This window comes from Medicago sativa, chromosome 4 (genome assembly GCF_051527215.1).
Source record: "Medicago sativa cultivar Bolivia chromosome 4, Bolivia_mono, whole genome shotgun sequence".
In the NCBI taxonomy this organism is placed as follows: domain Eukaryota; kingdom Viridiplantae; phylum Streptophyta; class Magnoliopsida; order Fabales; family Fabaceae; genus Medicago; species Medicago sativa.
Genome location: NC_140752.1, coordinates 91257816 through 91283742, shown reverse-complemented (window position 1 = coordinate 91283742; position 25927 = coordinate 91257816). Strand labels below are relative to the sequence as shown.

Below are 25927 nucleotides of genomic sequence, written 5' to 3'. Positions count from 1 at the left end.
TTAGAACACGTAATCCATCATAAATGAAGTCGGTAAAAAGAATGTACACTTAATTACATGTAATGTTTATTCTAGAAGACTAACATGTCCAACATAAACTACCATAATCCCTCAAAAAAAACATAAACTACCATAAAAAAGGATAGTGCTTTTTTAAGGGAACTAAAAAAAGGATAGCTAGTCTATCATTAATTTTCATTAAAAATTATGACTAAGTTATATTTATCTCTTTTTATAAAGATCTTTAGTTTTTAAGTCTATTAATGTTTTTCTTTATTATTTTTTTGTCTTATCCCTCGGTTTTTTGAAAAGATCCAATACAAATATTGATATTTAACCATAAATTAAATTCATTACTCGGTTACGAATGGGAAAGGTGTTAGCAACATACAATTTCACTAGAAACGATTGCCTTCTAATTAAGAAGTGGCGGAAGGACACTTGTTAAGAAGCTCAAAGTAGACATATTAACTTAAAATTTGTGTATTCAGGACGTTGAAACATTAAAAAAACAACCATTTCTCTATCGAATTTATCAAATGTTTTATTTTTTGAAATCTTTAACAAGTTGACACTTTATTAGCATAACCCATTAATTAATTGTATATAAATTATGATGATATTTCTACAATATTTTATTTTACACAAAATATATATAGTAGAAACAAACCAAAAAGTACTTTATATTAAATAACGAAGATAAAAGAGTTTTTATTAATATTATTTGGTTTGATAAGGGGAAGACCTTTCTCCTACTTGTCCCTAGATGCAAAAGGGAAATAAGAAAACACGTAGTTCTTGTCCAAAATATTTGGGGTCGAATCATTTTATTTTGTTCTTGTCTTATTTTGTTTTACTTCTTTTAATAACAATAATAATATTAATAATAATAACAATAATAATAATAATAATAATAATAATAATAATAATAATAATAATAATAATAATAATAATAATAATAATAATAATAATAATAATAATAATAATAGCAATTAAGAATAATATTAATGAACAACAATCTTTCAAAAAAATAATAGGCTTAATAGCAGTTTTAGCCCCATAACTTTCTCAAAGTTGCGTTTTTACCCCCTTAAGAAAAAATAAACAACAAAACCGCCCCTAAGTTTTGCACATGTGGCAGTTTTGGCCCCCAAGGCCAATTTTGACTCGGTCTACGCTGACGTGGCACCCTAAGTGAGGTGCCACGTGTTATTATTTTTTTATTTTTTTTGGCCTTGTGGGGCCAACACTGCTACAGTTGCAAAACTTAGGGGGCGGTTTTGTAGTTTTTTTTCTTAGGGGGCCAAAATCGCAACTTCGTGAAAGTCAGGGGGCGAAAACTACTATTAAGCCAAAATAATAATATTAAGTGAGTAACACCAATTCCACGTACGACGCTATTCTGAACACTTGCAAAACTTCACTTATGAATCATCAAAACTTTAAGATAAGTTTCATTAGGAGACAAGCAAATAATGTTGCTCACTTATTAACTATAGGGCGTCATTATCTTATGCTAGTTCTCAAGTTCATGATTATATGTCATCTTATATTACAAATGTTATTAATAGTGAAATGAATTAAGTTTGTTTCTGTAAAAAAAAGAAAAAAAGTGAGTATTTCTCCCTGTACCAATTTGACTTTTTCATAGAAAGATATGTTTATTCTAGAATGTACATTAAATTACATGTTTATTCTAGAAGAGTAACATCGGCTCTGTTTGGTAAGACCATAAAAAGAGATTATAGCTTATAGCGGATAGCTTATAAGTCCGTTTGACAAAATAAGCTCTGTTTGGTAACTTTTTTTACAATGAGCTTATAGCTTATTTCACGAATTTCCACGAGCTTATAAGCTATTTTTCAGACGCTATTCCAAGTAGCGTTTGAGCTTATAGCTTATCATCTTTTGTTCCATTTTTACCCTTATTATTTTAATTAAAACCCATATTTACCCTTTATAATATATTATACTTTAAAAAAAAAATGCTACTGGACGGCGTACAATGCTTTTGTTTAGCACATTAATATTGCAGTTCAACAACTCTAATATAATGATGGACGTGTGTGTGTATATATATATACCTCCCCTGTGTGTTATTTTTTTTTTAAATGATAATATACCTCACTTGTTTTTTTCCCTTGTTCTAAACTATATAAAATTGTTTTAAGTCTTTTGTAAAAATGTCTATTTATCCCTTATTGATTGATAATGTATTTAATAATTCAGTAAAATAAATTTCAAGAAGGTCCTCTAAAAAAAAAAATTCATTGTAACCGTCAATTATTAGGTTCTAAACCATATAAAATTGTTTTAAGTCTTTTGTAAAAATGTCTATTTACTTTTTAAAAAACAAAATTGAATTAAGAATTCATGAATATTTAAATATCAAGTTATATAAACTTTATATTTTGAATTAATAATACCCTTTTATGTCATTTTACATTTATCAGCTACTTAAACCGCTAATTTTACCAAACACTTCAACTAGCTTATCAGTCATCAGTCATCAGCTAGCTTATCAGTTAAAAGCTATCAGCTAGCTTATAAGCTAAAAGCTATCAGCTAGCTTATCAGCTATCCGCTATTTTTACCAAACAGAGCCATCATCATAAATGAAAGTCCCGCATAAACTATAAAAAGGATAGTGTTTTTTTAAGGAACTATAAAAAGGATAGTTAGTCTATCATTATTTTTCATTAAAAATTACTATCACTAAGTTGTGTTTTTAAATATAAAGATTATCTTGATTTTTTTATTTATCATAAATATCTCTATTTTTTAAGTCTATTATTTTTTTCTTTAATTTATTTTTTTGTGTGTTAATCCTCCGTTTTTAGAGGAAAGTGTCATAGTAATTCAGAGTTTCGCCATGAAGTAAGTAAAGCCAGATTAAAAAATGTTGTCGAACTCGAGTTCTCTCAAACGATTTGCTTTTTGATAGAGCTCATTAACCATTTAAATTTAATTATTTGGTTTTTATTTTTACATCCTTAATTAATCTACCGTAATTAGTCAATTATTTTATATTTGTGTGTAGGTTAAGTCAATTCGTCATTTATTAAAATTGATTATTTAATCATTACTCGGTTACGAATGGGAAAGGTGTTAGCAACATACAATTTCACTAGAAACGATTTCCTTCTAATCAAGAAGTGGCGGAGGGACACTTGTTAAGAAGCTCGAAGTAGACATATTAACTTGAAATTTGTGCATTCAGCACATTGAAATATTAAAAACAATCATTTTTCTATCAAATATATCAATTGTTTTATTTTTTAAAATCTTTAACAAGTTGACACTTTATTAGCATAACCCATTAATTTATTGTATATAAATTATGATGATATTTCTACAATACTTTATTTTACACAAAATATATAGTAGAAACAAACAAAAAAGTACTTTATACTAAATAACGAAGATAAAAGAGTTTTTATTATTGTTATTTGGTTTGATAAGGGGAAGACCTTGCTCCTACTTATCTTATCCCTGGATGCAAAAGGGAAATAAAAAAACACGTAGTTCTTGTCCAAAATATTTGGGGTCGAATCATTTTATTTTGTTCTTGTCTTATTTTGTTTTACTTCTTTTAATAATAATAATAATAATAATAATAATAATAATAATAATAATAATAATAATAATAATAATAATAATAATAATAATAATAATAATAATAATAATAATAATAATAATAATAATAATAATAATAATAATAATAATAATAATAGGTAATTCTTACTCGGTAATTCTTCAAGACGAGTCTGCTTGTCTTATTATAGTTGGTATGCATTTCAAGACTTAAGGGGGATATGCACTTGCCGCCCCTGACTGGAACGTATCTCCGCCCCCGAGAATAGATTAGGTCGACCTAGACTTTATAAAATTTAAGTCTGATCAATCAAATTTTGTAAGGCCTAAGTCTGGTCTATGACCTGTCGTAGGCTGATTTTTAAGGTTTGAACTCGGACTTTTGAAAGCGCACTTTGACTTGTTAGCCTATTTAAAAACTTATTTCGTATGAACCTATTTAAATAACTATCTTGGTCTACTACTTTTAATCAGACAAGAGAACAAATAACTCTCTTTTGATATATAATACGACTTTTTTTATAGAATTTTACTATATATGATATCATATGTCAATTCTAACTTATAATAATACATTTAAATATACAAAAAATAATAATGTAGACTTATAAACTTAAATTATTTAAAAGGTTAACAAATTTATTATTCAATTAAAAGTACAAAATTGAACATAATAAGTCAATATTATTTAATTCAAAGTACACATTTATTTCGCTAGGCACTTTATTATTATTATTATTATTATTATTATATTAAATTTGCAAATAAATGAACGTTATTTAATTCATAGTTCTAAATCTTATCTTATATATGAAAAGTGAGATGTCTATTGGGCCGGGTTAGGGTATACCAACCCTTCTATTTATACGCTAGCATCACTACAACCCTTTCACACTAGCAAAGTTGCAAAAATGATGAATGAAGAAAATGAAAACGGTAACAACAACAATGAAAATGGCAATGTTCAGGTGCTCTATCATCACCATCATCATCATCATCACGCAATGCATCTTCACTTTAATGAGCCACAACCAGTTCAACACCGTTCTTTGTTGCGTAGGTTGCAAGAGGATGGTCTTGAAATTCTCATCAATGGGTTAATGGTTTGTCACTCACTTTCTCTCTTCCTTTCTCTCTTCTTCAGTTACTAACTATTATATCGTTTTATTTTGTTTATTAGATGAAGTTCTTCTTCAAAGGTGGAGGCAGTGGCGGTGCCGGTGTCGAGAACAACTGTACCTGCGGACAACAGTAGTAGGAAGAAGTGCTTTGTTGGTGATGTGCTGTCTGTGAAATTCTGCTTTTGAATTTGAGATAATTGTATGCTTTATTTGCATTTTCTCTTTTATTCTAGCATTGACAATTTATATATTGCTTGCATTAAGAGGATGAGTTACATGAGTGATGTGATACTCATACTCATACATACTTATTATCTTTTATGTTACCACTAAAAAGTACTTTATATGTCTTGTGTATGTTCAATTCTATATATGCTATATAAGTTGTGTTAATTTGTGTGATCTATAATCCTACTTGGAAGTTTTTTATGTTGAAGAGAGATTATTGCTTGTAATTTGTTTGAACTTGTTCTTAAAAGTCTTCAATTCCCAATTTGTTGTTTCGTGTCTTTTGTTCGAAACTACACTGTCTCCCAGACTTAAGTTAGGTAGATTTTCTTACGTACGTAGTGGCGTAATTAGTTTCCAATTTAAAGGGAGATTAGGATAATTCTAGCATAGAGCTGGTTTAAAGAGCCGTGGTTTAAAGGGAGATTAGGATAATTCTCCCCTGGTTTTCAAGGATAGTTTTATGTTTAGGTGTGTCCTGTTGCTGCTAGGTTGATGTCCAGAGGCATAGTTGTGTGTTTCTGATCTGCAGCTTTGGTGCTTTGTAGTAATTATTGTTTGTATTGGGCTGTTTTGGTTTTAAAGCTATTTTGTTTAGTTTTGGCATCTTTGGCAGACTTAAGATAGGTAGATTTCCTTACGTAGTTGCATAAATAGTCTCCACTCATGTTTTTATGATTATTAGGATTAGGATATAATTAGCATTAAGAATCAGTTGGATTAAGCATATGTGGAGACTATTCTAGTTTTGTATGATTAAACATGATGTTAGAAATTAATGACATTGAGATGTGAATCAAAACTCCAGAATTATGTTAGAAACTAATTGGTCCTATATAGAACTAAAAATGCTTAAGGTTATCCTACTTGACCTTGGACAGGCTTGAATTTTTACACAACATCATTGATCATTACTAATACCATTTTTTAATATCCTTGGATGTTTACATTTGTTTCATCTTTGTGATTGTAACTTTTTAAGACTCTCGTTTTTCTTACCTTGACGAGATGAATTTGCGGTTAAAATAAGAGGACTGTATTTTTAGAAATGGACGAAACAATTTAGGGAACCAATTGAATTGGACAAGCATACTGTATATAATTAGTATTTAAAGTTTTACTCTAGTAATTTTATTTGTTGCATAATTATACTAAATTCTTTAATTATAGATGTTGAATTAGATGGGTTAGTTGAAATCTAGTAAAGGATTATTATGTTGCTGTGTTGGTGTGGAAATTTATGTCGTTAAGGAAATAATTCAAAAATTAAAAGTTGCTTTGAATGTTGTCTTTTTTCCAGATCATTCAGAACCTGAAATAATATTATACTATCAATTATTGTTTTTCTCATTATGTACTTTGAAATTCATACAGGGTCTATACTTATATTTGATATAAACATGATTGTGTGGATTACAATGTTATGGTTATGAAGTCTAACCCTTGTTATTAGCTTCTGTTATTATATATAACGGAGTTGGTTTTCTTAAAGATTAGATAAATTTACTGGTTTATTAGTCTTAGTCTTAGGCCTGTATACAGGGCTTCACTGTTTCTCTCTTTGTGATAGAGCATTCATACTTTACTCAATACAATTGTTGGAATTACTTTATTTATTTATCCTTTTCTTCCTTACAATGTTTCTACACACTGATTTGTTTTCTTAAATGTCCAACAAATTAATTGTCGCACCTAAAGTTCAATGTTGTGTGAGACAAAACCGTTACATGTTCATTTTTTTTTTTGAAAGAAACCGTAACATGTTCATGATTAGCAAAGGCATAAACGCTCATGTATGACTATGTGAACACATGCTTTCTTGAATGCTATCCTTTCATCTTACCTCTAGTTTTGGTGGAAATTCAGTATTCATATGATGACTACAATTTTTCCCAGGCTCTAGTGACCGAGCTTTATGATTACTTCCATTGATTTCAGAGAAAATCCCTCAATGTATAAGCATTTAAAGAAAGTTATACTCCATATATTGTCATGCATCTGAAATACTGAACTAGCATTTTTACTCTTATTTTGTTTCATGTATATAATTAAAGTCAATCAAAAAATCTGAAGTAACCTTTAGATGTGGAGAGAGTATGTTGATTTAGGAGTATTGCCTATAAGAGAAATCAGAGGTTGATACCCAAATTTTGTGGACAAAATTCCTAAAAGAGGAGAGAATGTATTTATTACTAGTGTAAATAATTCTATCGTTATATTTCTCATTTGCCGACGTTTAGATATTCATGTTGAACGTCGGAACTTAATCATAGGTGATTATCGGTATCCAAGTGAGACTTAAATTAGGAATTAGAGTAGTATTTGACCAAAGCCTATTTGATAAGTAACCCAAACTTAAGAATACGATTTATGTGGAATTGGTACATTTTACTTGGGATTTTTCAGTAAAAAGACATCACCCCCACCCCCAAATACACCACATATATAGGCCGCGTTTGGATAAACAGCTTATATAGATGCTTATAGCATTAGGGCTTATAATATTAGAGCTTACATCATAAGCTCTTATACTTGATAAGCTATTTATGTTTGGATATGCACACTAAAAAACACTTACATAAATTGAAGTGTTTGGATGTGACATTACATAAGCAATTATCGAAATTTTAAATATTTTTAATTTAACAAAAAAATCAAAGAATTGAACCACAATTATCAAGATTTTTTTTGATAAAATTAATCATGATGTAAAAAACAATATTATAATATATTAATTATAATTATATAATCAATATTCGTCCTTAAAAAAAATATCAATATTCATATAAGACAAAATTAACATTAGAGGTGTAAATAAACTTACCATATATATAGATATTAGTGTACAGTTTGTTACCAAAAAAAAGACAAACAGTTTCATTTTGTTATGTAACAAAAAAATAATAAAAATCTTCCTTCAAAAAAAATAATAATAAAAATCTTAGTTACATGTGTTACTTAAGATAAGTATATAGCAATTTTGTTACTCATGCACCGCCAAAGATAATTAACATTATAATTAAAATATATGTTTCGAAAAAGTGGATCCAGAGAGAATCGAAGGAGGTTACATAAATTCATAAGCTCCTTGTTAAGCCGGAGGGTAAGCTGAAAATTTAAACTTATTAAAATATGGCATAAGCAGCTTATGAAAATATGATAAGCTATTTTTATTTATTTACCCAAACACCTTTAAAAAGACTTATGGGAGTAGATAAGCCCACATAAGCTCAAAATAAGCCAATCCAAACGGGGCCATAGTCTCAGTATGCTTTACCCTCATTGAGAAAAGGAGGAAATAAAAAAAATAAAAAAAAAGGAAATACTTAGAAAAGGGAAAAAAAGAGCTGAACGAAGAGAAGGAAAAAAGAAGAAGAATGATGAGCGAATAATATATATAGAGGGGGGAGGCTCCAAAGGTTAGGAAGTTATGGAGAAAGAGAAATCGTGAGGAGACTGAAAGCAAGGAATGAGTTTCAAGAGAAAAGTGAAAATGACCATTGAAGAAGAAAAAGAGGAGATGAAGGTTTGATTGGAATTGGAGGGGAAAGACAACAAGCTAGGATTTTTACTTGCTTCTCCTAAAATCTCAAAGGTGCTTGATATTGAAAAGTTGAAGAATATGTCTGCACCAACAATTCAATATAGAGTTTATTTGTTATCGGATCACAGTCATAGTCATAGTGTGCTGTTTGTTTCATTAAAAGATATATATTATAACAAAAAATTAACTTAATTAAATAATAATAATAAAATGGAAACACGAGAAGCTTTTACACATATTTCCTCGTACTCATTTTCTCTTCCATTCAACTTCCCTCGTCATTCTCTCCTCACATTTCACCCAAAAAAAATTCTTTAAAACCATCCAATTTCATCACCAAATCAAATCCCCCGATTTAAATTATAATCTAAACAAAGCTTTTCCCCAAATTGTACAAGAGTTCTTGGATAGGATTTGGGGTTAGGGTTGATGCTCCAAGAGATTAGAAAAGTACCCACTCTTGAAAATTGCTCAATGAGGCTCTTTAAGGTATATATCAACTTCATTTCAATTAGTTCATATTTAGACATGATTAGTTGTTAGAAATTAATTTTAGAGAATTAGAGTAGATGATATGTGGATTTTATAGTTAACTATAGTTAGATAAGTTATAGATTGAGTTCCTAATTCATGAGAAAATATTATTTATGCTCAAATATGACGTTGGATGCTTCAAATGCTTCTCTAGGGTGGTTGGCGAGCACACTTAGTTAATTTGTCGTAACTGTGAGTTGATGACGATCATTATCATGTATTTTAATTATGTTTATTATTGATATTTTGTTTAGTTTCTACATTAAAGTATTTCTCAAAATGTGGAAACACAACCTTTGAATATTATCGTTGTTTTTTATTTATTTTAAAACTGATTGATATTAGTATATGCTCAAGTTGAACTTACTAGTGCTTTATAAAGTAGTGGATTAAAGAATTGAAGTTTGATTTCGTGTATATTGGCACTAGTTTTCATACGTTGTAAAGCGTGGTTTGAAATATGCGTTTTTGAAAGGATTTGATATTAATATGTATGCGATTTGGATTTGGATTTACTTATGAGGATAAGTAATACATTTTCGATTGAGTTTTGATGAACCTATTTTAACATAAGTTTTTTTTATGTTGCGAAATATGGTTTTAGACATGTGTTTTAAGAATGATGTTTTGAAAATTATGGTTATAATGACGACGACCTAGGTTCACCTAATATGTGATTTCGGTTAGGTAGAGTTACTCTGTTAGATGAAGCCACCCCTATGGAAAGGTCGTCATTTGGAGGAGAGGGCTATCAATGAGATATAAACTCTCTAATTGAAAATGTTTTACATTTTGTTTTGAGTCGAGAGAAAAGATGTATCTGTTAGATGGAGCAACCACTAAGAGAAAGACCACTCTTAGTAGGAAAGAGCTATCAATGAGATGGAGTTAGTTCTCAATTCACCAAATTTTGATTATTTTCACTAAATGGAGTTTTGTATATATATTTTTTCAAAGGCTTTTATTATGATTTTCATTTTAGAGCTTGTAGTCTTATTTTCACCTCTTTACGATATTGGATTTTCTTTGAATCATTCTTATTTAATTGGAAATATTTACAAATGTGTGAATTTTCATGCGTATAAACGATTGCGGATTAATAGAATTTTATACGGTTACTAGTTTTGTATATTGACATTAAATTTGAGAAAGTTAATTACATGTGTCCTTGTGTGTTTCCCTTGCAGTTGATGGTGGTTGTTGTCTTCTCACTAGGTCCTTGTGACTTACTCCTTCATCTTCTATTTTTTTTTTTCCAAATTCAGAAGTAGCTGAGTAGCAAGCTACTAACATTGTCAAAGTTCCTGCATTGTTGCTCTTTTGGTAGGCTTCCTTTCGTGGAAGACTCTTTTGTTTATGTTTATGTTGAGTCGGTATATCTGCAGGTATTTGGAAGTATATGATGTTTCTTTTATATAGTTGTACAAACATCTAGTTGGGTCACTTTGAAATTCTGGTTGATGATAATAGTTTATGAACAAAATTTACATCTTCGAAATGTTGAAAATACATGTTACTCTGTCGAAATTTCAGTAAACATGATATTGAATCGAAAGTTAGCTTGAAAATTGTTTATTAATTCTTTGGTCATCAGCTTGCCGAACTATGTGGTATTAGTTCGTGCGCTGGTCACGATTTTGAATTTTGGGTCATGACACATGGACTAGAATGTTGTGCAATATAATTAAGTTTGATTTAAAAAAATTGTATTTTGTATCAAAGATTGGAAAGTATTGAAGCCTCACAAAGAAAATTCATATTTCTATAAATTTTATCTCTTTTATTATTACTACAAAACCCAAGTCGGGTTTTACAATATTGATACGAATCCGCAAGTGTGCAAAACTATCAATCCACAGGGAGTTGAAGTAATTACCGATCTTATTATTAATTTTGATTAGCTGGAAAGGAATAAGCGGTTTGAAATTATGATTTCTAGGTTTAAATTCAGATTAAAAGCGTCCTGATATTGTTGTTTTCATCCTAATGTTAAATTATAAACACTCCTTGTCTATTTCTCTATTTTATTCTAAATTCAATTGTAAGGACATGGTGTTATTTAGTATTTTATGTTTCTTTTCAGAATACATCAATGTATCTCAATAATAATCAAGTCTATTCTCATGGTTGCTTATCATTGAGACCCTTTAAGTACGATCTTATTATCTCAGGATTCACAAAACTATTCTCATGTTTTGTTTATTTTGTTTAATCTCATTTGATCCAATATCAAACTTCACATTTCGGTCCTTCATTTGATATTTGACTATTTGAGTTATGATGAAATAACAATATCGACTTCACCTTTTGATTCTTCGTTTAATATTATGTTATAAGATTAAACAATGATGAGATTAGATTAGAAAATGAATTTTAATAAAATAGAGTATAGACTTGGGTTGAATAAGATTCAATCATTAGATTATATTATTCCAACAATCCCAAGATTAGAAAAGTCTACTCACTCATGATCATTGTAAACATGAGATTAAAATAAAGAGAAATGAAAATAAAAGGCATGAAAATAAATGACAGGAAATGTAAAGTGCAGAATTATTAAGAGTAGAAAAGTAAACAACAAGAAAATGTAAAGTGTAAAAAACTAAAAGCAATAAACTTAGAACAACGTAAAACTTTGATTCCTAATTTAGAGTAAGTTCACAAATATTCCAAGATGGTTTACAAGTCTGATAAGAGGCCTATTTATAGCTTAGAGCCTCAGACAAATCATTAAACTCGAACTACAAGCCAATAATTAGAAAATTCCAAGAGTTTGTAACATCTTTTTCTGACTACATAACGTGTCTGGTTGTGCTTGTGAGGCGCACGACCATGCTTGTCTCAGAAAGCTTTTGAGATTCTGCTGACACGAAAGGCGCGCGACAGTGCTTTAAGGGCGCACGGTCGTGCTTTTTGATTCGACATTGCCCTGCACGACCACAGCATGGAGGAGAACGACCAATGCAAAGTTGAGCACGACCGTGCTTGTCTTTTTTTTTCTTTCTCTTTTTCACTTATTTTTCTTCTCTTTCTTGCTCCTTATCCTTGATCTTGATCCAAATACATCATCCTTCATTATTTTGATTCTGAAAACTAAACCAATACTTTGAAGTAAAATAGCTCTAAAACAAGAATAAAACAAACTATTTTTTTTAAAGACACCTAAACTACAATTTATCAATATATATATATATATATATATATATATATATATATATATATATATATATATATATATATATGGGATTTGCTAGAACACACCCACTAGTTTTTATGTGGGAGTGTTTTAGCAAGATACACCTTAAGGTGTATTTAACTACTTTTTAGTTATAACTTGCTAAAACACACCTTCTAAAAAATCAGTGGGTGTATCCTAACAAATGCCTATAGGAGTTGCTAACATACACCCACTTATATTTTAGAAGGTGTGTTTTAGCAACATTCACCTTAAGGTGTATTTAACAATTTTTTAGTTATATCTTTGCTAAAACACACCTTAATAAAAACTAGTGGGTGTATCCTAGCAAACCCATATATATATATATATATGGGATTTGCTAGAACACACCCACTAGTTTTTATATGGGAGTGTTTTAGCAAGTTATAACTAAAAAGTTAATAAATACACCTTAAGGTGTATGTTACTATAACACACCTTCTAAAAAAAACAAGTGGGTGTGTTCTAGCAAATCCTATAGGCATTTGCTAGAATACACCCACTTATTTTTTAGACGGAGTGTTTTAGCAAGTGAATAACTAAAAAGTGGTTAAATACACCCTAATGTGTAACTTTGCTAAAACACTCCCACATAAAAACTAGTGGGTGGGTTCTGGCAAACCCATATATATATATATATATATATATATATATATATATATATATATATATATATATATATATAAGGCCATCCCTGCTTTTGGTCAAAGAGAATAACTAAGTTAATTGACTGATGGTGTCCTTTAAATTTGTCATGGGTTTTAGTTTAAGAATAAATACTGGGATTTTTCCTTAAAAAAAAATACTGGGATTTCTACTTGTATTATCCAAGTCTATTGGTTGTTGTTTGTATGAGTTTATGTTGATGCTTTTTGTGTTAAACATTTCCCCTATTTCTTTCTCAAATTCCCCATACGGGTCTTTCGCTATTGCTTTCTGCACTTCTGTTTTTAATGGTAATTGTTATGTCATTTTATAATTTGGTTTTTTAATTGATGTTTTGTTATAAGTAGTAATATTGTTTTCATTTTGTTTGATTTATTTAGTTGGGTATTTTCTTTCTCTTTTTCTATGATCTTTAATTTGAGGTTTTGAACATTGTTAGTGGAATTTAGACGACCTCCGTGTTTTCGATAATGGGTAGACTTATATGCATTTGGACCTGATCAACTGTGTCAAAATCATTGTTATTGAATAAAGTAAGTTGTAATATGGAAGGAAGCAATGTCTTTCTCCATAACAGTATCAAAATCATGAGAATTGAGAAACATTGTCTACTATATATGAAAAATAATCACATGAAAAATAAATAAATGTAGTGTATGTCTGTGAGCATCTTTAACTTAAGAATGACTACTTCTTGTCAAAACTTCAGCCCTCGAAAGTTCTTTCGATGTATTTTTGTTATAGTTGCATTGGATTGGAAGACATGATTATAAGGTTTGACAATATGTATTTTTGGCATGTTTAACACATTTCTTGTTCCGTACAGTTAGCGGTTCTTTTTTTTTTTTTCCTAATAAGCTCGTAAAATGGGAACGGAACCTATCCAAGTAAAATACATACATAATACATTCATTCATTCAAAAGCAGAGGTATAGGTATAGGTGTCATATACCGACCGTGTCAAATGAACTGTGACTATAGGGCATATACACATATTAACTTTGACATTTTAATAAATTTTATTTTAACTTCTTAAAAAAAAAAAAAAAAAAAGACTTTGACATACTCTCTCTTTCTCCAAGTTCATCTATACATATGAATCAGCAAATAAACTCATATCATCCAAATAAATATTATAAAATGGTAAAATAGTTTCAAATAGGGTTAAATATGTGATTCATCCTTGCAAATAGGGGTCGCTTAAAATTTCGTCCCTGTATTCGTTAATCCTTGTTTTTCGCCATTGCTAAGTTTAATCAGTTAAAATTTCGTCCCTTGACCCAGTTAATAACTGTCATGTCATCTGATTAGTAAAAGGGCATGGGAATGGACAAAAATACCCTCATTATCCTTCTTCTTCCGTTGAACAATGCATATGGTGCCCTCTGCACTGTTCATCTTCAATTTTCCAGAAACAAATCACGTTCCCACCATCTCAAATCATGTTCCCCTCCATCACCAAATAAAACACAAACTAAACACAATCAGTAATCTCCTACAACAATCACAAACACATTCAATCACAAACACATTAAAGCAAACTAAACAATCACAAACACATTCAATCAAACTAAACAATCAGAAACACGTTCAATCAAGCGTTTCGGCGACGAAACACATGGAGCACTCGGCTTACCAACAACCACCGTGGTATACGAACCCACACCATTCCCCTCTCTTCCTTCCGACATCCTCACCGTCCATGCCGGCCTCCACCACCACTCAACCTTCTTCTCAGATCCTTCTCACCCACCGCAACCACGGTTCAGATCCTTCTCACCCACCACAACCACGGTCATCACTGTCCTCATCACCGCCGTCGCCGCTGAGCTCTCACCAGTCACAGTCTCATCCTTCTTCTCCGGTACTCTCAGATTTGACTACCTCCGCCTCATGGAAGCATCACGCTCGTCTCCTCCTTCTTCTCCAATAGTCTCATATTTGACCACCACGGCCAGCAAATTCATTCATCACCGCCGTCGTCTGTTCCAACAACACCATCCTCCATCATCATCAACCTTTCCACCTCATTTCACCACCTCAATCGAACTTCTCATCTCCTCCGCCTTCAGTGCAACTAGATCAGAGAGAGAGAAGTCAGGGAACGTGAAAGAGAAAAACGATAGAAAGAAGAGAGCATTATAGTGTTTCGTGTTGTGTTGGTGATGATGGGTCTGTTTGGCTTTGGGGGATGTCTAAAAGGGTACAACCTGGACTTGGAAAACATGTTATTGAAGTTGTTGTGCCTTCTGGATTCTGGGTTCATGATATGTGGAGGGTATATTGGTAATTTCTCAGTTGCCTGAAATTCATAGGGGTATTTTCGTCCGTTCACGTGAGTTTTTGATGAATCAGCAAGTGAATTAACCAATTAGCAGTGCCACGTCACTTAACAGATGACGTGGCAGTGATTAAGTTGGTCAAGGGACGAAATTTTAACTGATTAAACATTGCAATGGCAAAAAACAAGGATTAACGAATACAGGGACGAAATTTTAAGCGACCCCTATTTGCAAGGATGAATCACATATTTAACCCTTTCAAATAATATGTCAAAATCAATGTAAAAAGAACAGTCATGTCTCTAGATCTATATTGTTGACGACCTAGTCATTGGTTTAGTCAATAATTGATCAAAGTTGATTCTGTAATATGAATCAAACAAAAATTGCATAAAAAAGGAAAATAAAACCATATTGCAATGAAATGACAGATAAGTGTTTAAAAGTGATATATTTCATATAGGAGTTTAGGCATTTTAGTGACTTGTTTTGCAAGATTCTCTATGGAAAACTCCAAATATTGTGTTAATATGTCATTTATGCTTTTGAGCCTTATTCTACCCTTTTTGTGCAGGAAAATACAAGCAAGGAGCAAGAAAAGTCAAAATTCAAGGAAGCTACGCCATTAGCGTGTCCTACGCTATTAGCGTGAGGAAGAAAAGCCCAAGGTCAGAAAGGTACGCCAATGGCGCACCTGGAGCGTGAATCTGGAGCACTTGTGAAGCAACACGCTATTAGCGTAATCTACGCTATTAGCGTAATCACTCCCGAAAGATACGCTAATAGCGTACCTGGAGCGTAGCAGGCCATGAAGAAACACGCCATTAGCGTGAGACACGCTATTAGCGTAAAGAGTCCAGAAAGCCACGCCATTAGCGTGGCTGGAGCGTAGAAGCAGGGTAAGGCCAACGTGGCAACAGCCCATTGGCCAGATTATAGGCCGACATACCACGCTATTAGCGTAAATGGCGCTATTAGCGTAGGTACAAAAACACAGGCCCATATAAATAGCATTCTTACCTCTCTTTTAGGTCATTCACTGTTTTATTAAGATATTTTCATACATTCTAAGAGAGAGGTTAGAGCTATTTCAAGAGAGAAACACAAAGCAAGTTGTTGAGGAGTAGATTCAACTCAAGATCACTTCGGATACGTAGGATCTTGACATGGAATCTTCATCTTTCCTTCATCTCTTGCATAGTTTACATGTCTATGTGTAGCTATCATCTACTCTTGTAGTATTGAGGTAATCAAACAAGCTATTATGTAATCTTTTGATCTTTTAATACATAAGGTTCTAGCTTAATGATTCAATATTGTTGTTATTATTATGTTTAATGCTTTCAAAGAGATTCAAGATGATTTGGACACAAACTCTTGAATCTAGAACTATAATAACAATCTATCTTATGTTATAACACTATTGACAAGTTTGTAAACCTTTGATAATTGCTTTTAATCAAGAACTTAATGCTTTCGGATACTTAATCAGGCTGGACACGGTCGATTAAGTTATCCGATCGACTTTGTTATCGTTTAAGGAATTTGGACACGAATGTTTAAACGCTAACTTAGAAATAACGATGTCGCTTTGGACACGAAGGATGTTGTAGAAATGATTGTGATAATATTGGTTCTAAAGCTAGAGTCTGTTAATCGATCGAGAGATTGCTGCTGTTATGCTTGGTTGTTATCTTATACCGCAAGCGAAATAGTTCAATCTCCTCTCGCTTTTACTTTTATGTCATCTGTGGATATAGTGTTACAAACAAACAATTTATATCCAAACCCTTAATGTGAACTATTGTGAAAATGCTTATGATTAACGTAACTCCCTGTGGAAACGATCCTATATATACTCACGTGTACATAGTTATATGACATGTAGAAATTCTACATCAAAATGGCGCCGTTGCCGGGGAGTAACGGAAATTTTTGTCATAAGTATTGAAACAATTTTGTCATGTTAAGTCAAATTTTGCACAAAATTCTTTCATGCATATACCTATATCATTCATTATTTTTTTATGCTAACCACCTGGTATAGTCTTGGTGAACTTTGTTAATGCGAGGTACCGTTGCTAAAGAAGACCTACAATTTGATCCTGAGATTGAGAAAACTGCTAGGTTACTTAGGAAGCAAGCAAAGGAAGCTAGGAGATTAGCCAGGCTGGCTCAGCCGGAATCCTTACTTTTTATTCCTTCTCCTTCCGGTTCGGTGCATACTATTTCACTTAGTGGTTCTTCACACTCTTCTGAACTATCATCTCCAAGGAGTGAACCAGAAGTAGTCATGGCTAATGAAGGTGAAAATGATGCTCTACCAATGTGGGTTAGTCCGAGGAGGCTAGCTAATCTTGGAAATCAAAATGCCAAATCAATTGAGCTGAAGTAGGGGTTGATAAACTTGATAACTCATAACCAGTTTACCGGTATGGATCATGAGGATCCATATAGACATTTAACCAACTTCTATGGTATCGCCGGGACACTTGGTTTGAAGGAAAATGAGGAAGAGGGTATGTTTATGAAATTGTTTCCTCATTCTTTGATCGGGAAGGCAAAGGAGTGGTATATTGATCAACCAACTTCTTTGATGGAAGACTGGACTGAGCTAGAAAAAGCGTTTCAAGAAAGATTCTTTCCGGAGGATAGGCATCTTGAGGCTAAAACTTCAATTACAACTTTTGCTCAAGGCCAAAGTGAGTCTCTTTGTGAAGCTTGGGAGCGCTATAAATCATTGCTAAGGAATTGTCCAAAGCATGGTTTTGATAGCCAAATGCAACTATATCTTTTTCGTCAAGGGCTTCAAGACATGTCCAAGACGATGCTAGATGCAAATGCTGGAGGTTCTATTGCTATGAAAAATCCAGCTGATGCTGTCAAAATCATTAACCAAATGGCTCTCAACACAAGAAAATCTTCTCACAACCGGAATCCTCAACAAAGGAAAGCCGGTATCCTTGAACTAGAAGCAAATGATGCGGTTTTGGCTCAAAATAAGCTTCTCACTCAACAAATAGAAGCTATGCAAAAGGAGATGAGAGCTATGCCAAAACAAATTCTTGAATCTCTCAAGCAAGAAGGAGGAACCGCTCAAGTCAATACTTGTGGACTTTGTACGGGGGATCATCCCACCGGCTATTGTCCCGCACCCGGTTCTTTTGAAGAGGAAGAGGTCAACTATGTGGGAAACCAACAAAGACCTAACCAACCATAACAAGCCGAAACCTCACAACAATCCCAAAATCCGGGTACTTCCAACTTTCAAGGAAGATATCCGGCCAATCAAAACTTTCAAAGACCATGGAGAGCACCTTACAACAATAACTACCAATATCCACAATCAAACTTCTACCAACAACCTTACCCTCAATTCCAACAACCATTCAATAATCAATACCAATTTCCACCACAAAATAACCCCCAACAACCTAACAATTCCCAAAGCACCGAAGAAACTTTGAAGCAATTCATGCAAATGTCCATGGCTAACCAGAAAAATACCGACGCGTCCATCAAAGGCCTTGAAACGCAAGTTGGTCAGTTAGCACAACAAATGGCTCAAGGTCCTCCGCAAGTGGGAACTTTCACCGCTAACACTCAACCAAATAAGGAGCATCACAAAGCATAGCAGTCAAAAGCTATTGCTACAAGGAGTGGTAGAGTAGTAGGTAAATGGGTAGGTGAAGATATTGTTGTTGAAGAGAAGGATGATGAAGTTGTCAATGAGGAGGATAAAGAGAAGTTCGAGGAGGATGTTGTAGAGATAGAGAAGGAAGTGTATATAAAGAATAAAGAAGAATTAGTTGAAAAAGAAAAAAAATCAAAAAAGAGAACTAGTGGAACAAGAGAAGATGGAGAGGAAGAAGAAAGATGTGGGGAAAGATAAAGGGAAGAAACAAGAAGTTGAGAAGCAAGTGGTGGCTCAACACTTACCATACCCACATGCTCCATCAAAGAAAGACAAAGAGCGGCAATACGCAAGGTTTCTTGAACTCTTCAAGAAGTTGCAAATTGATATACCATTCTCAGAAGCCTTGGAGAAAATGTCGGTCTATGCGAAATTCATGAAAGATATCCTTTCCAAGAAAAGAAGAATCAACGATGAAGAGACGATCCAAATTGATGCCAATTGTAGTGCTATTATTCAAAGAACGTTGCCTAAGAAAGAGCAAGATCCGGGAAGAGTCACTCTACCGGTAGCTATTGGCACAACACATGTAGGTAAAGCACTACTTGATCTTGGATCAAGCATAAATCTCATGCCTTTGTCCGTTGCCAAAAGAGTTGGCGACCTTTGTATAAAGCGGACTAGGATGATATTGCAATTGGCCGACAAATCCTTTGCAAAACCACTAGGTATGGCCAAAGATGTTCTGGTTAAAGTGGACAAATTTATTTTTCCGGCTGACTTTGTGGTTATGGATGTCGAAGAAGATGAGGATGTGCCTATCTTAATGGGAAGGAATTTCATGCAAACGGCTCGGATGATGATTGATCTTGATGATAATATCATGAAGGTCAAGGTAAATGATGAAGAGGTTACTTTCAACATCCGGGAAGCCTTGAAGTACTCGAAAGACAAGGGTGCATGTTTCAAAATGGATGCAACCAAAAAAGTCATTTTGACTACTCGGAAGCAATTGCACAATAGAACACCCCTTGAGAGTGCTTTGGTGGACGCACTCAATGCTATTGATGAAGACGAAGCAAGAGCCATTGAAGAGTATTTGAAGGAGCTAGATTCCTTGAAGGAGGTTCTTCCTAATCAAGCCATACTTGAAGATTTGAAAGAAGAATCCAAGGAAGAAGCAAAAGTTGATGACACCAAGGTAGAATTAAATGTTTTACCATCTAATTTGAAATATGTTTTTCTTGAGAAAGATGGTACAAAACCGGTGATCATTAGTAGCTCCTTGTCCATCAATGAAGAAACAAAGTTGGTAGAGGTCCTCAAGGCCAACAAGGAAGCGATAGGGTGGAAGTTATCCGACTTGAAAGGGATAAGTCCATCTTATTGTATGCACAAGATTATGATGGAAGAAAACTACAAGCCGGTAGCACAACCACAACGCTGCTTAAATCCAAACATGAAAGAGGTGGTGCGAAAGGAAGTAGTGAAGTTGCTTGAAGCCGGCATGATCTATCCTATCTCAGATAGTGCTTGGGTAAGCCCGGTTCAAGTAGTTCCCAAGAAAGGAGGAATGACGGTGATCACTAATGATAAAGATGAGTTGATCCCAACTAGAACCGTCACCGGATGGAGGATGTGTATAGATTATAGAAGACTCAATCAAGCAACAAGGAAGGATCACTTCCCCTTGCCCTTCATGGATCAAATGCTTGAAAGACTCTCCGGTCAATCCTTTTATTGCTTCCTAGATGGTTACTCCGGTTACAATCAAATCGCCGTGAACCCAGATGATCACGAGAAGACGGCTTTCACTTGCCCCTTTGGTATTTTTGCTTATCGAAGAATGCCATTTGGCTTGTGTAATGCACCCGCAACTTTTCAACGGTGTGTTCAAGCAATCTTCTCCAACTTTATTGGTAAATGCATGGAGATGTTCATGGTTGATTTCTCAGTTTTCGGTTTGTCATTTGATATGTGTTTGAATAGCTTGGATACCGTGCTGAAGCGGTGTATTGAAACTAGCTTGGTGCTCAATTGGGAGAAATGTCACTTCATGGTTACCGAGGGTATTGTCCTTGGTCATAAGATTTCTGCTAAGGGTATTGAGGTAGACCAAGCAAAGGTCGATGTTATTGGAAAGCTTCCACCACCGGTGAATGTCAAAGGTGTTCGGAGTTTTCTTGGTCATGCCGGATTTTACCGGAGATTCATTAAAGACTTCTCAAAGATAGCAAAGCCTATGAGCAACTTGCTCAACAAAGATAAGTCTTTTATTTTTGATAATGAATGTCTTTTAGCATTTGAAACTTTGAAAGAAAGATTGACCACTGCACCAATAATCATTGCTCCTAATTGGAATTTAAATTTTGGATTAATGTGTGATGCAAGTGATTATGCTGTTGGTGCGGTCTTGGGTCAACGTAAGGACAAAATTTTTCATGCTATTCACTATGCAAGTAAGGTTTTAAATGAGGCACAAATCAATTATGCCACAACTGAAAAAGAGTTACTTGCAATAGTTTATGCAGTGGAGAAATTTCGTTCTTACCTTGTAGGTTCCAAAATTGTTGTTTACACTGACCATGCAGCTATCAAGTATCTCCTTACTAAGTCCGACTCAAAGCCAAGGCTCATCCGTTGGATGTTGTTGCTTCAAGAGTTTGACTTAGAGATCAAAGATAAGAAAGACACGGAGAATCTTGTAGCTGATCACCTTTCAAGGTTGACAAACAATGAGGTAACCAAGAATGAACTGGAAGTTTGTGAAGAATTTCTCGATGAAAGGTTGCTTGCAATCAATGTGAGACCGTGGTTTGCCGACATGGTGAACTACAAAGCAACCGGGTTCATTCCGGAAGATTTTGAATGGCAACAACGCAAGAAGTTCCTCCATGATGCTAACCACTATGTGTGGGATGAGCCTTACTTGTTCAAAATTGGAGCGGACAATCTCTTGCGTAGGTGTGTGGATGATGAAGAGGCAAAGAAGATCCTATGGCAATGTCACAATTCACCCTATGGAGGTCACTTCAACGGGGAGAGAACAGCCGCAAAGGTACTTCAATCCGGGTTCTATTGGCCAACTCTATTCAAAGATGCCAATTTACATTGCAAGAATTGTGATGAATGCCAAAGAACCGGATCAATGTCAAAGAGAAATGAGATGCCTCTACAACTCATCCTTGAAGTGGAAGTGTTCGATTGTTGGGGTATAGATTTTGTTGGCCCCTTTCCTTCTTCATATTCCAATGAGTACATCTTGGTCGCTGTTGATTATGTTTCAAAGTGGGTGGAAGCCGTAGCATCGCCTAAAGCCGATAGCAAGACGGTAGTGAAGTTCCTAAAGAAGAATATTTTCACCCGGTTTGGTACACCAAGAGTTCTTATTAGTGATGGAGGGTCACACTTTTGCAATGCACAACTTGCCAAAGCACTAGATCATTATGGAGTCAAGCACAAGGTAGCATCACCGTATCATCCGCAAACAAATGGACAAGCCAAAGTTTCCAACCGAGAGGTCAAACGAATACTTGAGAAGACGGTCTCTAAATCTCGGAAGGATTGGTCGGCTAAACTTGATGAAGCTTTGTGGGCATATAGGACTGCATACAAGTCTCCTATAGACCTCACTCCTTTCCAAATGGTATATGGCAAATCTTGTCACTTACCGGTCGAGCTCGAACATAAAGCATTTTGGGCATTGAAGTTCCTAAACTTTGATCAAAAGAAGGCCGGTGAAAGAAGAAAAGTTCAAATGCATGAGCTTGAAGAATTGCGAAATCAAGCTTATGAATCTTCAAAGCTCTACAAAGAAAGGACCAAGAAGTATCATGACAAGAAGATCATTCTGAGACAATTCATGCCGGGGCAAATGGTGTTACTTTTCAATTCCAGACTAAGACTGTTTCCGGGAAAATTGAAGTCTAAGTGGTCCGGACCTTTCATGGTTAAAGAGGTCAAACCATATGGAGCTGTTGAACTTGAGGACCCAGTCACAAAAGCCAACTGGACTGTTAATGGGCAAAGGCTTAAGCCCTATTTCGGTGGTGAAATTGATCGGTGTTTGTCGACGATTTCACTAATTGAACCATGATTTCTTCAAAATGCGTCGAGCTCATGACGTAAAACAAGCTCTTGCTGGGAGGCACACCCAGTTTGTAAGTATTTTTATGTTTATTGCATATAGTAGTAGTACATTAGCATTGAAAGCAAAAAATGAAACAACTTTGAAAAACTGATCCTGAAGCCTCACGCCATTAGCGTATTTTTCGCTATTAGCGTGGGAGCTCCAGAAAGCTACGCTAATAGCGTGAGTTTAGCGTGGGAGAAAAAAAATTTGGTGGGCCCAGGGGATTAACTCCCCTTAACTTCCCACAACTCCTCATTTTTCCCTTTTTACGGTTTCATTCCTTCATTTTCTCATAACCACACACAAAAACTTATCTCCCACTCACTAACCCTAGAAATCAAACCCATTCCATTTTGGGTCAATTCAAGTCAAGCATTCATTTTGCATCATCCCATCTTGCATTTGTGTTGCTTCTCTCTGCATTAACAGGTTTGATCTTCTCATCCTTTCCTTGTTTTAAATTTGAGAAAAATCCATATTTTGACATGATTAAATGGTTAGGTTAGGGTTAGAGTTTTGATTTGTGAGTAGAGATTGTTCTTCCTTGATTATAGTTTGAAAAGGAACAAGAATCATAACCCACATGCAACAAACATTCTGTTTTGGATCTATGACCCATTTGTAAATTTTTCAATAAAACAGGGGTTTGAATGATTTGTGTGCAATTGTTGTGATTTTGATTCCTTTTCAAGATTCTAGTGTGTTGTAGAGACATAGGATGAAACTTAGGGTTAAAATTTGCTGGTTTGTGCTGAGAAATTGCAGGAACAAAGATTTTGAAAATTTGAAAATTGCAGGAACGAAGAAATACGCTAATAGCAAAATCTACGCTAATAGCGAAATTTTTCCAGAAATTTTCGCTATTAGCGTGGCAGGCGCTATTAGCGTGGTTCTTCATACTTGCCCAGATTTTCAAAATTTTTGATGTTTTTAAATGATAAATTCCAGTTTGTGCTAATATTTCCTATGCAATATGTTGGTATTTCCTGGTTATTTTGCAGATGGCACCTAAGAACCAAGACAAAATCACCGGGACCAAACGTCCTAGAGGCAAAGGTGCCTCAACCTCTGCTACACCTGTAACCCCAAACCGTTTTCCCACCCCTGTCCACTCTGCTAGGTTTAAGAAGATGGCTCAATACAAAACCTGGCACGAGAAAACTTTTGACATTCACCCCGATGGTGAACATTGTGACCTCCTCTACATTTTCACTGATCGTAAGTGGCATAAACTCCTTTATCCTACAACTGAGATTAACACTGATTTAGTAAAGGAGTTCTATTGCAATGCTACACCTGATGCCTCACCCACCACCCTTGCTGATGCTTTTTCTTGGACTTCATATGTGAGAGGGAAGCAAATCCCTTTTGATAGGGATTCAATCAATGAATTTCTAGGCAATCCCTTAGTCCTTGAACCTTCACCTGATCCAACTATCCTTCCTTTATGTACTTATGCTAAGAGAAATGCTCAAGGAAACTGGACCTATGAGCAAATTGAGCGGGACATCATGAACAAGGGTAGGTTTTTTGTGAAGAATGATAGGGGAGAGATAAGGCATGCACTCACCAAAGAGATGAATGCTAAGGCCTGCTTAGTGTTCCAATTTCTTGTCCACAATGCTTTACCCCGAGCCCATACATCCGATGCCCCAAAAGTTGTCCTACCACTCATCTGGTGTATTATGAAGAAAGTAAAGGTTGATATTGCTCGCATAATAGCCAATGAGCTGAAGGCTGTGGCGTTGAAGGTTGCCACCGGTGCTAAGAAGGTTGCACTATTCTATCCCGGACTTATCATGGCCTTGCTTAAGGCCCATGGAGTAGCCATTACTGGACCCTTTGATGAAGACATTGAGGGGACCATTACTGACACTTCTATCCGCACCTGGGAGAAGAGAGAGCAGCGATGTTCCCAAAGCCACTTTTCTGATGATGAGGGTGGCCCATCTGAGGGCCCTGGTTCCTTTGATTTTTCAGGTTTTCAGACTTTCATGCTGGAGCAACAAATGCATAACCAGTATGTGAGGGACCAGAATAACTTCTTGATGGATCAGAACGAGGCAATCTATAGGAGCAACATGGGCATTCATCAGGACCTCTACAATGCTCACATGTATCCGGGGAATGCTGATTACCCGGTTATGACACCTGACCAGTACCAGAGCTATGTTCACTGGCCTGAGGGCAGGCCAGGTCCTTATGTGGGGGTGGCAGTTGCTATGGATGATGAGGCTACACCTGATGCTGATGCTGGAGGTGAAGATGATGATTTGTATGTGGACGTGGATCTGGATATGGATGATGATGGAGAGGATGATCAGTGATATCATGGATTTTTAGTGATGTTTTTATTTTTGCTTTCGAACTTATGTTTCTTTATTTCATGTTGGAACTTATTTAATTTGGTTGTTTTTGTACTCTTCGAGCATTGTGGTTTTTAGTGCTCGACCTGATACTTTAGTACTTTATATTATTGTGGTTTAATAACTTAGCTTTTTGGTTTTTAACTTATGCTTTGGATGAATTTTTTTGTTTACATCTTGCTTGTGTCTCTCAAAAGAAAATTGCTCATGAACAATAAATTTTAAAGTGCTCCATGGAGCCATGTTTGAGCAAAAGCAGGTGAGTGATAATGATATTACTTGTGAGAAAGCGTAAAGCCAAGGTATTGGTTTCCTGTTATTCTAGGTTTTTAATAAGAATTTGAAACTTGTACTTTGCACAAAATATATATCATTTAATTCTTTTCATAAACATAAATATTTTTGAACCACTTAGTACTTAACATAAATGTGAGGTAGCTTCAATCTGTTGTATATATGCTGGAGACCGATAATCACCGTCTAACTTGTTTTAGTTATGTTAAATCTGATAATCATTTTGAATTGTTTGAAAGCATGGAAAGGATCAAGGCACTTTTTGAATTGAGAGTAACCTACTTGACCACATAAAGCCTACCTGTGAGAAGAGCG

The 25927-nt window shown here is 34.4% G+C and overlaps 1 protein-coding gene and 1 long non-coding RNA gene across 2 annotated transcripts; both read left to right on the top strand.

Annotated features, from left to right (window-relative positions):
• Positions 1-4643: 4643 nt before the first annotated feature.
• Positions 4644-5108, top strand: LOC146933700 (uncharacterized). The gene is made up of 2 exons (XR_015008431.1): positions 4644-4697; positions 4775-5108. It is a non-coding gene; the product is annotated as an uncharacterized LOC146933700 (long non-coding RNA).
• Positions 5109-23220: 18112 nt separating this feature from the next.
• On the top strand, positions 23221-25442 carry LOC146933699 (uncharacterized). The gene is made up of 2 exons (XM_085708408.1): positions 23221-23381; positions 23954-25442. The coding sequence occupies exon 2, from the start codon at positions 23954-23956 to the stop codon at positions 25277-25279; it is 1326 nt and encodes a 441-aa protein (XP_085564534.1). The 5' UTR covers positions 23221-23381; the 3' UTR covers positions 25280-25442.
• The last annotated feature ends 485 nt before the right edge of the window (positions 25443-25927 follow it).

Bases quoted from the DNA above. Each gene is read 5' to 3' on its own strand.
- LOC146933699 (XM_085708408.1), top strand. From the start codon at position 23,954: ATGGCACCTAAGAACCAAGACAAAATCACCGGGACCAAACGTCCTAGA.